Below are 17505 nucleotides of genomic sequence, written 5' to 3' on the forward strand. Positions count from 1 at the left end.
CCATCAGTTAAAGACAATTTGTTTGCAAAATCTAAACGTTTTCTTGTTAAGTAGTTAGTTAAATGTAAAGTTATGGTTAAATACCAGTTTTAATCCTTTGTATTTCCCTCATCCCAACTTTCCCTGAAAATGGGTGACATGGCTGGTTTAGTGGTTAGCAGTGCTGCTTCATAGTGGCAGAGACCCAGGTTTGATTCCACCCACAAGTGACATTGTGGAGTTTGCACATTCTCCGTCTTTGCGTAGGTTTCCTCCGGGTGCTCCAGTTCACCCTCCCGCCCCCCAAAGGTCCAAAGATGTGCAGGTTAGGTGATTAGCCGTGGGAAATATGGGGTTACAGGGATAATATGGGTACGTCTGGATGACATGCTCTTCGAATGGTAGGTATGGACTTGATGGACCAAATGGCCTACTCCACACTGTCGGGATTCTGTGGTACAATACCTTATGAGTATTTTCATTTTACTTGGGTTTGCAATCAAATTAAATGGGGACCCTGGAGAGTTTAATTAATCTTTCTGTGAAGACTCCGGCAGAAGTGAGGTTTGATTTCCAATGCACTGCATTAGCGTGCCATAAAAACTATTTATTATATGTTACTATTAAATTTTGCCCGACATGGTAATCCTAGCTTTGACCAATCTTATCGTCCATGTATGTTCTGGTCCCTCCCATAATGTGGTGTTTTACTCAGTGATGTGTACCTCGGTGACAACAAGGTTGGTCTCAGCTCCTTCAGCACTTCCATCACTGACACGCCAGTTCACAGTCTTGGTCGTTGTCGTCACCGTCTGTGGACCAGGCTCGCGCGGGCTCTGGCTATTGCCGCTGATTGGCCCACCCACTGGAATAATTAGGCGCGCTGCGCAAGGGCAGGTGAGCGCGTTGTGGGGAGCTCGAGCGCGGCCGTTTGGTGCCGCCGCGCGGGAGCAGGAGGCGGGTGGTGGAGGCTGACAGTGGCGGGGGGGGGGGGGGAAAGAAAAGAGAAAGGAGCCGCTGGCCCACCTCGCGTCTGGAGTCGGCAGCGGGTCAGCCTTTGATCCATCTGTCCAGAGAGAGCAGGAGAGTGGGCAAGGAGTGCGACGCACACAATAAGCAGCGACGTATCTGGGTGCGACTCGAGTTTGCATTTTAACGCCGGTGAGTACAGTCAGAAATCGGACCTTTTAAAGTCGCCATAAGGCAGTGAGGTGGGAATCGAGAAGGGGAAGCTCTCTGTTCGCTGGGGAGGGCCATTGCGGCCAGAGTTAGTGCCGATGTTGCATGACTAGGGCAAGCCAGTCCGCCCTCCTGCTGCTTTGTCGTGTTTTATTCGGAAGGCTTAGGGCTCCTGGCCTTTGGCGGAGGCTGCAGTGGGAGCGGATTGTGTTGATTGTTTGTGCGGGAGAGGCCGCCGGCATGGCGAGATTTTAGTAGGCCGCGGCCCTCTGCTCGCTCTCCTACTCGCTATTGTTAGAAATGGCTGGGCTGTCCAGTTCGCTGGCGTTTTAATTTATTATTTACTCATTCCGACCTCGCATTGTTTAGAGCTACCCCTGCGAATGTGTCTCCTAACGCAGTTTTCTGAACGATCGCCAAGTCTTTGCGTTTCCGATCTGGTTACTTCCACCGTATTCTCTCAGCAGCTTTTATTTTTAGTTATTGTTTGTAGTAACACAGCGGGAAGGTAAACAAAAATGTTGGTTCTGGATTGTGATCCAGTACGTTTAGTCTTCTGTTATGTTTGATGCAATGGAAATGTGTGCAGGAGGGGGAAACTCCAACCACTGCGTCTTTGTTCCATGTTGACAATCGCTTTGCTGATAATATAATTTGCCACCGATCACGAGGTCTCAATCTGGTACAGTAGCTTCTGAAGCTATTCTCCAGTTAATTCGTGTGAATCTTTTCGTAGTCTGTAATAATACAGGCAGCCCCAACACTACGTATACGTTGACGTCTTTTAGATGTAGCAGGTGCAAACTAGGCCTGCTATAAAAGGATTTTCCAACAATATATTTTTCTTTTCACCTTGCCCCAATTGTAACTTTTAAACGCAACGTCTGTGTCGGAGTGTTATTTGGTTGCTTAGTCACTGCTGGGATTGAAGTATCTGGAGTAACCAGGTAAAGCACTTAAACATTGAAAAATTGTGTTGTAATGTAAATGGTGGGGCAGTGGTGATAAGGAAGGAGACGATAAGGCTGGCTTAGTATTTGGAAAAGTGAAAAATTGGCCTTTTTGGTAGGAATGCCCTGTCACTAGTTTACTGAATAGGTTTTTCCCCTCATCCTTCTAGCAGAGGATTACCTTTTTGGCCTAAATAAACCATACTTTCTTGTCCACCACTTCCTTTCACGGTTTCTGCACTTGACAACTTAATGCTTATTTCTGTCAAATTAATATGGAGGAATTGGTCAGTTCAGTTGGTTGAATGGCTGGTTTGCAATGTAGAGTGACACCAACATAAGCTCAGTTCTTCCACTGGCTGGAATTGCCATGAAGGATGCTACTTTTCAACCTCTTTCCCCTTTCCTGATGTGTGGTGATCCTTGAGTTAAACCACTGAGTCATCTCAGTAGTCTGTGGTCTTGTCATCTCATGATACTGAGGCAGTCCATGTTCAAATGCAATAAGACATGCACAATAGTGTGGGGTACGGAGTTGGTGTTACTGTTGATCAGAACCTCAACTAGACTGTCTTTGTCTTTTTTAAAATAAAAAAGACTGACTACAAAAGCAGCCCAAGCTAGGAATTTGGCAATGAGGAACTCATTCCCTGACTCCAAAGCCTGCCCATCATCTACAAAGCACAATTCAGTAGCATATTGGAATACTCCCCACTTGCTCGTGGGAGTATGACTCCAACAAAGTTCAAGAAACTTAAAGCCATCCAGTACAAATCAGCTCACTTGACTTGCCAGAGAACCTTAGACCACTTCCATCTAGATAGACGGGGGCAGTAGATATGTGAGCGTACCACCTGCAAGTTCCCCATTCTGATTTGGAAACATGTCGCTCAGTCAAATCCTTAGAATTACTTCCCTCATTGACATTGTGGACCTACTTAAAGCACCTCGCCATCATCTTCTCATGGGTTTCTAGGGATGGGCAATAAATGGTGGTCGATCCATGATGACTGTCATGTGAATTTTCTTTTAAAAACAAAAACTATGGCAACTTTATCTTTTTTAGTGTTGCAAAGAAGCACCTTCTATTGTTTCAACAGGCTGAAAGATCAGGTCTGCAGTCTCTGGGCCATTTTTATACTTAAATTTATTTCCTTGTGGGATTTGGGCATTGCTGGCTGGCCAGCATTTATTGCCTGTCCCAATTTGCCCTTGGGCAACTCGGGTTCTCTGGAAGGTACTTGTCCTTTCTACGCAAGTGTAATACCTGTCTCTTTCTTTTCTCACCACTCCCCAATGTTCAAAATACTCATGGTATAGACAGTAATTTACTTGGGCATCTTGCAACCTTGTAAACTCTGTTCACTGCTCAGTATGGTTTCCTCCACTGTAAAGAGACCAAAAGCAAGTTGAATAGCAGCTTTGCTGATCACTACCTGATCATGTTTCAGGTGCCAAGTGCTACCACTTTAATTCTGTATCCCACTTTGACCTGGGATTAGACTTATCAACCTCTTTTATATAACCACGTAACATTGGTAAGACCTCCTGACTGCTCTGAATAGTTTTGGTGGCTTTTATTTAAGGAGGGATATACTTACTTGGCTGGTTCTCTAGGGATGAAGGGAAAGCTGAGCCTGTCTTCATTGGGGTTGAGAAGAATGAGGTGATCTTGCAAAAATGTTTGAAGAGCAACAAGTTAGATGCAAAGGATTGTTCCCCTCGTGGGTGTGGAATGTAGAACTGGCCACAGATTCAAAGTGGGTCTTTAACTTAATGCAAATGAGGAATTTGAGGCTTGTTTGTATTTGGAATTCTTTACTCCAAATAGCAGTGGCAGTTGGTTAGGTATATTTGAACCTGAAATAAACAGACTTGTAATTTGCATAGGGATTGAGGAGTATGGTGGACAGACTGATGCAAAAGTTAAGTTACCTGCCACTCTGACGCCACTGTTCCTATGCCAATGCTTTCTCTTAGGCCTACCACTGTTCTTGAGGCTCAACACAAGCTCAAGGAATAAGGCCTCATCTTCTGTCATTGCATCTTACAGCCTTTGGGATTCAGTACTGAGTTTAATGTACCTTCTCTGCTTGCTTAATTACCCCACTCCCCTAGGTCCTGTCCTGTGTGGGCTGCCCTCAACACTGCCAACCAACAACCAACTATCAAAAAGCCTTGTTAGCAATCCAGCATAGTGACTGTATCCTGTATTCTTTCTCCCACCCCAAACCCTATCATAGATTTCATCCCACCCCACCTCACCCCAGTGTATTTTCAGTTCTGACGAGGGGTCACTGGACAAAACTCATTTAGTTCTGCTTTTCTGTACAGGTGTTGCCATACCTGCTGCTCTTGTTTTGTCATGCTGAATGATCCTGTTCCTCTGCATGCATCATTATTGCCATCCTGTGAATCAGCCGAGTAAACCTCTGCATTCCCATAGCCAGAGCGTTCCTTTGGATTTTTTTGTTTACTGTGTTGTTACACCGTAGTGCATGTGGTGCTTGAACCCAGGCCTCCTGGCTCAAAGGTAGGGACATACCATCCTTATGAGATCAAAACTGCACCAGTCATGCCAAGGTTGTCGACAGTTGTAGCATAGCAACCTGCTTCAGTACTTTAACCAAAGCCAAGTCTTCTGTGATTTTTCTTTTTTAAAAGTATGAAGGTCTCTGGGGGGAATAAAGGTGATTCTGTTGAAATAAAGTTGAATTTTAAAACCAAAGTATATTGATACATCTGGAGCCTATGTGAGTCTTACCTTGGGTTAAATGAGTAGTTGGGTTCAGGCTGAGGATCGTATTTTTGAGTGATCTTGGATTGATCAATGTCAACCAGAGGTGCATTATTGATCAAGTCTGGAGAAAAAGATCATAATTATTTTCACTGAAATTCTGGATATGATGTAGTCAAGCCTAACTGGAGTCTTAAATGTGTAAGGAAGCTATGAAGATATGTGGGATGACATGAGAGATTGGGTAACTTATTTGAAAGGCATTGCCTACTTGTCATGCCTAATTTAAAGTAATTATGTATGCATTGCAGCAGTTCTTACAATACTTTTGGGTGGGGTGGGGGAATACAACACAAGTACCCAGCCATTGCAAACAAAAAATTAAGAATGGTATTTAGTCCAAATGGAGTAATAACTCTAAAGTTACTAAAGATTAACAGTACTGAGGATTGACAGCAGTTGAGAATTCGACAACAAAAAGAGGGCCAAGAGTTGGGCAATATTTCCTAAATCTGTTCAGCCGCTTGAAGGGTTTCCATATCCTCATTGTATGGATGCTTTGACTTCTGATTCCAGAAGTTGCTGCCATGTATGAATCTTTGGAGGCCTGTACAACAGCAGGGAAAATTTGAGGGAATGTAGATTTTAAAAAGGAAAATCTTGAGTAACCGTTTTCTTTTTACAAACTTTTACTTGCATCTGGAATTGGAGAATTGATACAGAGAACAAGGAAATAACAGAAAAGTAAATAACTACTGAGAAGAAGAATTTGAGTAACATCCTAAAACTGAGGAAGCAAGTGTCTATTGAGAAAACAGAATTGAAGGAGACTTGTTTTGAGAACAAACCAGAGAAACTTCTGGGTCTGAAAGCTGGTTAATCCTAAGGTCCTGATCTACATCCATGTTTTCAAATGAGATTATGGAAATAGTGAATGTGTTGGATGCCACTTTTGCAAATTCTTTAGACTCTGGAACAGTCCTGGTAGTTGCGGGTAGTAAACATAACCCACTTGGCAAAGAAAAAATGTAACACCTACATGTCATAACCTGTCTAGAGCAGATGAGACTGGAATCTGGACCTCTTAATTTGGACACTACTGCTATGGAATTTTGGGGCTTTGGTTGCAGTCTAAGGTGGGTTTAAGGGCTTACTTGATTTGACAAGTGATAGATGATGGTAAACAACTATAGTGTTAACAAGCACTTGTCTTAATAGATGTACCTTTATTGAACACTAACAATAGGTGCATGTCAGATATGACTCCCCTATCAGGATCTCCAGCTAGATTCTTAATTCTGTACATGACATTTATTCCAAAGGATTGTATGGATTTCAGTCCAGGCACCAACATTCACCCTATCATTACTTTATCCATCAAGTCCTGATCCTGGGCCCTGAAAGGATGACATATAACTGTGTCCTTGAGGGCTGTTGTGCAGTGGTAGTGTTGATCCCGTCTCTGGGCCTGAGGCCTGGATTCAAGACCCACCTGCTCCAGAAGTTATAAACACATTTGAACAACAGGCTTTATGAATATCTGTAACTATTTTGGCTGGCTTCAACTGTAGTTGCTTTAGACTATGGGGGTTGACTAGTACTGGTAGATAACAGCCCAAACTGTGGTGTCTGTTCCCTGTGACCTCTTACAGTGATTTCATTTTCACTTACCTTAAAATTTTGATATGTGATTAATCGTAGTTTAGAAATAATACTAAGAATAGTATCATTTATCTCAAGTGAAAATGGAGAAAAATGCTGCCAAAATTCTTTGCTCTCCTATCTCACTATGGGTATAGGGGTGTATTAGGGATGTACAAGAACCCCAAAATTCCAGTCTTTGGGCATTAGGGATCAGGCATTGAGCCATTTAACTCCTGACACCAACTTCTGTAACTGATTTGTAGAATCATACAGCATGGAAGTAGATCCTTCAATCCAGCCAGTTGTATGCTGAACATAACCCCAAACTAAACTAGTCCAGCTTGCCTGCTGCTGGCCCACATTCCTCCAAACCTTTCCTATTCGTGTAATTAACATGTTTTAACTATGCCTGTTTTCACATTCCAGGAAGTTAATTTCACATGCAAACCACCCTTTTTTTTTAAAAACATATAGCCCCTTGTCGTCATAAGCTGCTTCCTCCTCTTCTTTGGATGCATTGATTGCATCTGGTCTCCCTCCTTTTGGAGATTGTTGTTGCCTGATGCTTGTTTTAGTGGCTTCATCTTCATGTTGAATGAAACTGAAATTGAAAATTGGTGTAATATTAAATGTGTATTAGCTCTGCTTCCATATCTCTGAATAAAAAGTAATTAGAATGACCCATCAAGAAAAGGATCTGATATGCTTGCATTCCATACTGCTGTGAAATTAGAAATATGACCATGTTACTTGAGGTTATAAATTTCACTTGTTAACTCCTCGTACAAAAGTACTATCCTAGTCTCTTTGGAAGAGTCTCTTATTTTGAACAACTACTTGCAACCTAAAATCTAACTTGAGAATGCAACTAAAAGTAGCTTCTTTTTTTTAAAATCTCTGCCACTTGTTTGCTGAGGACTGGACAAGTTCTAAGTTGACAATTGAAAGTGCAAAATGTATTATTTAAATTGAATGCTGTTCTCCATTTTTATGGAGATGAAAATCCCAATGCACTTTTTGGTCAGAACATGACAATTTCATGTTCTTCCTTAATGTTCAGGCTTTTAACACTGTCAAAGCTGAATAACTATCATTCAAGTTACCATGGCTCTTACCTTTTAACTGACTAAAGTACTTTGGAAAATGTGAAGTGCTATAATGGTACACTTAAGAAGGGAGGGAAATTCTGCCCAGTGTTTTGAAGTTAATATTTTCAGGCCATTTTGAATTGGGCTCACAGCAGTGAGAACCTTCTTGCTTTCAATACAGCAATTGCCTCAAACTTGGTGTCAGGCACACAAATGACATTCTATTCAGAGGTATTTGTGACTTTAGTGCCTTGATCTAGAACATGTTGACTTGAATGAGGATGCTACTGTAGGCCCTCTTGAAATTAGATGGACTGACATGTTTTGTTCTTTTGCCAATTCTCAAGTCGCACTTTCATCTTTCACAAGCCCCCCACTTTCCCCAGACTTGAAACCGATGTGGACCGATGCCTTCACAAGGTTAACTAACATTGCAAGAGAGTGAGGTAAATGTTGGTGGATTGCTGGTCTTCATCGTAAAGATAACTTTGTGGAGTTTGCATGGTCGCAACAAAGAGTCAACTTGAGCAAGGTTAGAGCAGGGCTATGACCAGGAATACTCAGATAGTAGAGGGGAGGCACTCTTAATCAGTTATTGAGGTAATGTAGGGTAGGGTTCAAAGACTAACTTTGGCTAGAATTGAATCTCAAATTTTTAAATCATGCTGTCATTAGTGGCAGGAGGTTAAAGAACAAATTGAGGTAATTGTATATGTGAAACTGGTGATAATTATGGTCTGTTTATTTATTTTCCCCCTTTTCTAATAAGATATTTGAAGGAGACTTATTCAAAACCATTTTTTTCTCCTTGTATATGTTTCTGCCCGATGAAGGTGTTCTGGGTCTAGCTTTGACGATAGCACATATCTTAAAATACTACTTGGTCAAATAATGAGCACAGTACGATTTTAGATTTGTAATACTATTAAGTTCTCGCTTGCAGTTACTTTCCTGAAAAATTGGCTTTGAAGAGCATTGATTTCTTTGGGGATCAATCCTAACTGAATTTTAATTTTGTGATTTCTTAAAAAAACTAAAGACATTATACCTAGCAAGTTTGAAGTATTTTGCATTTCACAATTCCTATGTTAATAAATTTAACTGTAAAAATACTTTGCTTCCCTGTTCGTCATCAGTCATGCTTCCAAAGTCATGTGATCACCATAGATGTGCATGTCCTCTGACTTGTAGCCTCTTCTATGCCAAATGCATGATTTTTGCTGAACCTCCCTTAGTCTTGCAACTTTCTTTATGTACACACACTTTCTGTTGGTGATCCAAATTCAGATGCTAAGTTGTGAAAGCATCAGCCCATTCATGCAGAACTGTTAGGCTGGGGCTATTATACCCTTCTTATGAACAGTTTAGATAGCAGCTTTTAAAAAGATTCAGCTAGGTGCTTCTGCACTTTCAGGACCTTTTTTTATAATCAGGTCTGAATCTTTGTAGGCTTTGAGAAAGCAGTGGAGAGGTGATTTGGGAACTTCTCCTTTTTTATTTGTTGAGAAGGTGTAGGCATCACTGATTCAATTGCCCAAAGGGTGGTTTCATCAGCCTTGTTGCTGTGGATGTAGGCCAAACCAGGTTAAGAATAGAATTTCCTTCCCTACACTCCATGAGTGAACCAGATGGGTTTTCCCCATAAGTCTACAGTGATTTTTGTGGCCATCATTAGACTTTGTTTATTGAAGTTAGACTCCACCATCTGCCACAGTCAAATTTCCAAAGGTCCCTAGAACATTCCATAGGTCTCTGGATTAATAGTGGGTAGCAATAATAACAGTAGGCCATTGCCTTTTGAGGATGATGTTTTGGATATCGATTGAGGCTGAAGTTAAGTGCTAGGAAAGGAGGCATATCAATGATGTCAATTTAGTCGTGCAAGAATCTGTTTAGAATGAGTCTCTTTATATGCCTGAACTGAATTACAGGCTCCATAAGCTTGCCACCATGAGAGCAAAACCAAATTGGGTGGGATTTGCTGCAGATAGATCTGGGTATTACTGTAAATGCAGCTGCACCAAGTTATTAAAGCACTTGGAATAGCAACCTTGCTTGCCAAGGAGATGTGTAAATGTATTGTTGTAACACCTAGGTGTTGTGTATAGTTTTGGCTCTTAATTAAGGAGGGACAGGCTTCTATTGGAAGCAGTAGAGTGAAGGAATTGTCTTATGACTGAATAGGCTGGACATGAGAGACAACCTCTCATTCTAAGCTGTAAATGTAAGACTGAGTTTGGGGTTAATGCTGGGAGATTTTTTCATGTCAGCAGTGGTTATCTAGAATCATGGGATCAATTTTGAAGATATTTTCTGAAGGTGGTGTTGGACTCCTGTTATTCTGCAAGTAGTGAAAGCTGGGTCATCATCAAAAATTAGTCTTGATTGACACAGATGTTTTGAGGGGGTTGGGGAAAGTGAGAAGAATGTTACTAAATGGCAGGTTTGGTTTGATGGACTAGGTCATAGAAGATCATAGAATCCCTACTGTGTGGTAACAGGCTATTCTGCCCAATGGGTCCACACCGACCCCTGAGATCATCCCACCTAGACCCATGCCCCCTACAACCCACCTAACTTTCATATCCCTGAACACAATGGGCAATTTAGTATGGCCAATCCACCTAATCTGCACATCTTTGAACTGTGGGAGGAAACCCATGCAGACATGGGGAGAATGTGTTAACTTCACACAGTCAACTGAGGCTGGAATCGAACCGGGTTCCTGGTGCTCTGAGGCAGCAGTGCTAACCACTGAGCCACTGTGCTGCCCCCTAAATAGTCTAGACTTTCTGATGCTATTTATTAATACTAGTAAATCCAAGCTTTAATGCAGTAGTTCTGCTGAAGTGTCACTAGACCTGAAATGTTGACACTGCTTTCTCTCAACAGATGTTGCCAAACCTGCTGTCTGTCCACGTATTCCTCTTTATTCTGTATTGCACGTTGACAGGAGAATGTTGCCAAGTATCTCCTTTTTATAAGGAGCTTGTGAATTGTGCACATTTTATTTAAGAATTTCGCTGCTAATGTTTTGGAGTAGATTTGTAGCTTGGGTTGTGGTTGGTTGGCTCACCGAGCTGGTTTGTTGTTCTGCAGACATTTCATTACCCTGCTGGGTAACATCAGTGCAGCCTCCAATGACGTGTGTTTTCCTGCCTGGTTCTAAACTTGAGTCCATTGACCTGGATGACCTCATTTCCAGTTTGCCTGTATCTGCTTTGCTTGTCCCAGTCGAATTAGTGGTTCCAAGATCCTGGGACAAGCAAAGCACTGGAATTCCGAGAAGCCTGACACTTCCTCAGAAAGCCATCAACAAACACGTAGAACTTGACCCCATATACACTCCACTACGAAGGAAAACTGGAAGTGAGGTGATCAGATCAATGGACTCCAGTTTAAAAACCAGGCGGGAAAACACAATGGCGCTTCATCGGAGGTTGCACTGATTTATGTTACCCAGCAGGGCAATGAAACATCTGTGGAACAACAATGAACCAGCTTGGCGAGCCAACCAACCACAACATTTTCACTGCAAAGCCTTGTCTGTGGATCTATTCGTGCACATTATTCCTGCAGTTGTCATTTCAAATGAGCTTAGTCAGCATTAATAAAAATTGTTTTGACGACTGACCCTAATAGGACTATGGATTAGAGCACAACTATTATAGACTGCTTAACTTCCCTTAACCTTTTTTCAAATAGTTAATGAAATTTGATGTTGATGCCAAGTCGTCATGTGGGTAGATGGTGATTAATTAGTATTAGAGGGGAAACAAGTTCCACTATCCCATCTTTATCATGAAGGACTCTTCGATAAAGTTCCATATTTCCTAATGTAAGAATCTAAGAGTTCTTGCGGTAGAGAACACTTTACCTGAAGCATTAAATGAATACCTGCATCCTGAATGCTGCCACTGTCAGTAAGAGGTGATGGTTACTAAACATAGGATGGGTAAAATTTAAAAATTAGATGGGAGGTACTCCAAAGGTTATTGTATGCAAGTAAGGTTGGCTGGTCCAATAGAATGCAACCTCATTTTATGGAAATATTGAAATTATGGTGGTTCTAATTGCTTTTTTTTAACTCCCTAATCATCCTTTACTCCTCTGCAGCAAGCCGAAGTCACTGGATTGTAAGTGTTGCCCTTCTCAAAGGGGGAATAAGGAAAATCTCTTCCCAGTGCCTTCAGTAACCAGTGGACTGTGATTTGAGGATTTGACCCAGAGGCAATACTGGGGGGCAGGAAAAAAATGGATGCTGAATTATTTGGAGTAGAATTCCTTTTTTGGACTGATTCTGCTTTGCCAATAGCTTTATTCAGTGGGAATAAAGTTTTTTTTTCTTTTGGGGGCGGGGGGCTGGGTGTGGGGTAGGAGCAGAGTGGAAACCAGTAATCACTAGCAAAGTGGGAAGCCAGATTATCGAAATATTTTTTGAAAAGTGAACACTATTGTATATATGGCCTCCTGCACAAAATGCACTATAGTAACTAACAGACAGACTTGTACAACAATGCCTTTTAACCCTGTGACAGCATCCACCATGAAGGATAGGGCAGGTTCATGGGAACACTGCTAACCTCAAGCTCTGCTTCAGACCACTTGCCGTCCTGACTTGGAAGTAAATCACTTTACTAGATTTAAAAAGTTGTGTGGAACTTCCTTTCTAACAGCAACTTGCAGTTCAGGAAACAAGGCAGTTGAATTGGGTCTGTCGTGCCCACATCCTATGAATGACTTATCACAAAAAAATCTTGTATATCTTTGTCTCAAAGTATGCACTCCTGACAAACATAATTGGCAGTATTTGCCTAATGGTCACTATTTTTAATTGACTGACTGCATTCTTAAATTACTCTTACTACTTAAGTATAATATTAAAGCACTAGATTTAATTTTAAAAATTGCTGAGTGAGATACTATAGCTGGAGTTTTGACCCTGTCCATTTTTGCAGTCACTTCATTGAAGAGCCAGAAAAATGAATAGTATTAATTCTACTAATTTGTTTGCACTTTTTTAAACTTAAAACAAGACCATTCATGTCTCAGTGCATCAATTATGTTCACTTTCTTCTTTGAACTTTACCTGTATATTTTTTGCCTCCAACATGCTTACTTAACTTTCCCAATAAAAACATCTGTTATCTGTTCCCACTGCTTCAAATATTAACTATAGTTGGAGACACTTGTCACTGCAGTCATGGAGTTCTCCATTGCACATAACGTGGTATTTCAGGAAAAAGCAAGTGACCTTGAGCAGCAAAAGGATGGGAATTAATTTTGTGCTTGCTGTTATCAGCCTCCTGCTGAGGGATGGTGCACGGACTGAGAACAGCTAGAAAGATAAACTTGAAATGCATTTTGAGAGGAATGTTTCAAAGCTATTGATTGCACTGTCTCTTGCCTGCATCATTATTAATTTTCAACTGGAATCTGTTAGAAAAGCAACCTTACAACAGACATTAATGTTTCAGGTCAATGGTTTTGTCAGTTTCCCTCTGATTCCCTGGTCTGAACATTTCCAGCGTCTTTGATTTTATTTTGCTTTTTCAGTAGGGATGTCTAAATATGTAATTAGCATTTGCTGCTTCTCATGCCCCTAGTCTCTCTGGCATGTGGAGACTCAACTAAATTTGAGGGCAAAAGTCACCTTTTTAAACACCAGTAGCCATAGTAATGGATTTAATAGCTGTTTGAGCATAATCCTACTTCTACCCTGGGTGGGGGGGGGTGGCGGGAAAAAATAAGTGAATCCTTAGGAAGGTAATGTAAGAAAAGATATCTCTGCTAGGACTGTGCTCAGTATTCTCAAATGGGTGTGGAACCTATTGCAAGATGATATGGAGATTTTCTTTTTTAAAAGTGGATTCTTGAATTGACTAGTGTTCTTGAGGATGAAATAAGTATTGCCATTCTAAATTTTCCTTTTTCTGTTTTCAGAAATGAGTCGTCAGACTGCCACAACACTCCCTACTGGTACATCAAAATGCACTCCTGCCCAAAGAGTCCCAGCATTGGCAGGAACTACAGCCTCCAATAGTGATTTAGCAAGTCTTTTTGAGTGTCCAGTCTGCTTTGACTATGTACTGCCACCAATTCTTCAGTGCCAGAGTGGCCATCTTGTCTGCAGTAACTGCCGTCCTAAGCTTACGTGCTGCCCCACTTGCCGGGGCCCATTGGGTTCCATTCGCAATCTGGCAATGGAAAAAGTGGCCAACTCTGTACTCTTTCCTTGTAAATATGCCTCTTCAGGTTGTGAGATAACACTGCCACATACAGAGAAAGCAGACCATGAGGAACTCTGTGAGTTCAGGCCATACTCATGTCCTTGCCCTGGTGCTTCTTGTAAATGGCAGGGTTCTCTGGATGCTGTAATGCCACATCTGATGCATCAACACAAATCCATTACAACCTTGCAGGGTGAGGACATAGTTTTCCTGGCCACAGACATTAACCTTCCAGGTGCAGTAGATTGGGTTATGATGCAATCTTGTTTTGGCTTTCATTTCATGTTGGTCTTAGAAAAACAAGAAAAGTATGATGGCCACCAACAATTTTTTGCCATAGTACAACTAATTGGAACACGTAAGCAAGCTGAAAACTTTGCGTATAGACTTGAACTCAATGGCCACAGACGGCGACTGACTTGGGAAGCAACTCCTCGCTCCATTCATGAGGGAATTGCTACAGCAATTATGAATAGTGACTGTCTGGTATTTGACACTAGCATTGCACAGCTTTTTGCAGAAAATGGAAACTTGGGAATTAATGTTACAATCTCGATGTGCTGAAACTGATATTTCCACATTCTCTTGTCAGTGGCCAGTATAGGGGCAGTAAATGTTGTACAATGAACTTGAATATTGGATGTATTGTATAATGTTTGCTGCCAGGTCTTTATCAGACTGGCTTCTTGATTTGCTCAGCATCTGGGTCATGGTGGTAATGTGAAGAACTGGTTCACAGTTTATTAAAAAAAAATTAACACTAATTATAAATGCAGTAAACCACTGAATAGAAACCCTTTTTGTAGAAGATAGTACTAGAGCCTATAAAAAGGGCATAAAAACAACTGCAAGTACTACAATCTTGTTCATTTTGTAGTTTAATTTTGATTGTCATGTCAGCTGAAAGGTGTTAACCATTTATGTGCTGATGTCTCTTTACTGACGAGCCATTTTGGGCAGATTAAGTTGCTGCTTTTTTCCACTTACACTACATACAACTGCTGCTGTCTTGTGTAATTTTGTGTATGGCGTTTTATGAACTTCTTCAATTTCCTTTCTTGGTAAAAGCAGTACCTTTTTTAAAAACTGTTTATTTCATTTGTAATTCTATTCAGTTTACAGGCTAGAAGTTCATACCGTATATTCGGTTGTTTCCAGGTTTGCCTGAGGTACTATGTTCCTGGTTAATAAAACAATTTCCAAGTGAGTGCTTTCTAAATCCTGAAAATGCTTCACTTAGAGCAACTAATTACATTGGATGACTAAACCGACATTTAATGCACTTTCACTAGTTATTCAGTAAGAATCAAGATTAATTTGTTTTAAAATTGAAAGCATCTGCAGGTTTATTATTTGGATCATAATCTAAAACAAACATTATAGTAAGTACTTGGCCTAAGTCATGCTCATCTCCCTTTGCCGGCTGCAGTTGCCTCAACTGGAGCTGTCTCATAGCCACTGGCTTTTAGGGAAATCACTTCAACCATACAAGAAAAGGAACAAAAGATTTGGATGTCCAACTGCTGTGGAGAAAGTAGACTAGAGCTATTGCATGAAAACAGTGTAAACTTCAGAAGCTCTTTTCCCAGTTATTTTAAGAAGACCTCTAATCTCCAAAACAGATACCTACTTTTAAAATATTTTATTTGGATGTGACTAGCTAGCTGATTTTAGAATTGCTAAGCCAGTCTATTCGATCTACGGTTTAAAATGTACTTTGCTTAAATGCACTGAGTTGCATGCCTAGCTTTTTAATTTTCTTTTGTACAGGTTAAATTGAAACTTCCACTTATTGTTCCTCCTTTTTGATTTTGTGATCATGTTTTAATAACTTGCAACTAACTACTTGCCTGAGTGGTTTTGAAACCTTGTCATTTCACTGTGCATGAAGGTTCAGCTGTGGTTACAGTTGCACAGATTTTCAACCATCTGCAAACTAGATTAAAAGTGCTAACTAACTGTGTTTTTTAAAAAAAACTTTCAACTTTTTCTCTAGCAGTATATATCCCAAGTATACGTAAATTTGAGACCTAATTTGTAGTCTGATTTTTAAAGTGACAAGTTTTTGAATTTCTTCCCAGACTTCATCCTGACACAATGTACCCAAGTATTTAGTTTTGTTTTTATCTTTAAAACATTGAAGTTCCTCTCTGATTTATATGGTCCCATCCCTTTTTGGTTTTGTGTTTTAAAAACTTATTTAGTGGCAGTTCAATACTGTTTAAAACCAATGCAATGTCTTCCCAATAACTAGCAGTTTAACAACTTAACATAATAAAAGATGATCTACATCTGTAACTTACTTGTCAATTTTAAGAACTGAGTTTGAGTACTAAACCAGTTGTTGTACAATGATATTCCTGCATTAGGCAGGTATTTTAATTTTTTTCAAACTTCAGTTTGAGGACAGCAACTTCAATTCCCCAATTGCCATTTAAAGCGTTACACTGACAATATGTACATCAACAGTATTTAAGTTTAAACTCTATTATTAGGTCTCTGCAGTTGAGTAAATCATATTGCATAGTGACTAATGTTCTCGCAGTAACTGGATTACTTTTAATAGTCTGCACAGTAACTTCTGAAATTACAGAACTTTGTAGCTTTTTAATACTCTTCCAACCTAACCATATCAGTGTGCATAAGATGACCTCGTACAATGTATTGACAACAAAATCTCATGCTTGTAGAAAGGCATTCACACAGTTGTCTGAGCAAACTGTTTAGCTATCTTAACTAGCATATACTTCGGAAAAAGTTGTTCTATTGAGCTTCCAGGTGACTTATTTAAATAACTTCATGTGACAAGGTGAAGATTTGTTCAGGAGCATTTTCCAAAGAGGCAGTGCCAGTGTAAATGCAGCTGCCAGATGGCTAAATACACAGCATTTTTTCTCTGTAATAGTAATGGAAGCTTATGACTGACTTGATTTAACTATTGAATGTGTATTCAAACCATTTCAGTCCTTTTAAAGTACACTATGATCTAAGCTTGTGAACAATTTACTTAGTTACAGTGTAATACACATTAAATTTCTGCTTTCACTTTTATGGAAGGAGCCAAACCATAAAATCTGAATAACTAGGTATAGTATTGCAACAGTAGCACTGGTAACTGTAAGAAAAATCCCTTTTCTGTTATGGGTGTTCTATTGTGTGAAGTATGTGGAATTTAGCCACTTGTACAGTATACTACCTCTAGCTTCCAGTCACGATACTCCTTTTTCTTTAAACTTGATTTGGAAGTAATGTGTTTTTTTTAAATCCAAGGCCTGTTTCATTCTCTCCCTCTGTTCTGTTACCTGACCCTCCCTGACCTTAAAGTAGCTTTATGGTAGACCCACTTTCTTGATGCTTAAAACCATGCTGTTGTACAGTAAATGATGCTGTGTAAGCATTACAGTTAATCTCTTATACTGTTCTGCCTGAAACTTGATTTATGTGTTTATGCTTCATTTGCATTTTAAACTCTAATAAAAGTTTATCACTATCCATTCACTGGTGGCCTTTTTTGTATTTTAAACAGTTGAGGCTAAACTTTCCAAGACACATTTTAAAGCTTCAGATCAAACTTGCTGGTTCCTTTTTTTACATTTGCAAAGAACTACAAATAATTTCACTAGAATTCTGCTAACCTGCTCCAATTCTTGACCTTTTTTTTATTTTGCTTCATCCTTTTTTTTTCCAATTCATCATCT

The 17505-nt window shown here is 40.2% G+C and overlaps 1 protein-coding gene across 1 annotated transcript; it reads left to right on the forward strand.

Annotated features, from left to right (window-relative positions):
• The first annotated feature begins 710 nt into the window (after positions 1–710).
• On the forward strand, positions 711–17277 carry siah1 (siah E3 ubiquitin protein ligase 1). The gene is made up of 2 exons (XM_048546282.2): positions 711–1140; positions 13521–17277. Exon 2 carries the CDS (start codon positions 13523–13525, stop codon positions 14369–14371), a length of 849 nt encoding a protein of 282 aa, XP_048402239.1. The 5' UTR covers positions 711–1140; positions 13521–13522; the 3' UTR covers positions 14372–17277.
• The last annotated feature ends 228 nt before the right edge of the window (positions 17278–17505 follow it).

This window comes from Stegostoma tigrinum, chromosome 16, assembly GCF_030684315.1.
Source record: "Stegostoma tigrinum isolate sSteTig4 chromosome 16, sSteTig4.hap1, whole genome shotgun sequence".
Classification (NCBI taxonomy): Eukaryota; Metazoa; Chordata; class Chondrichthyes; order Orectolobiformes; family Stegostomatidae; genus Stegostoma; species Stegostoma tigrinum.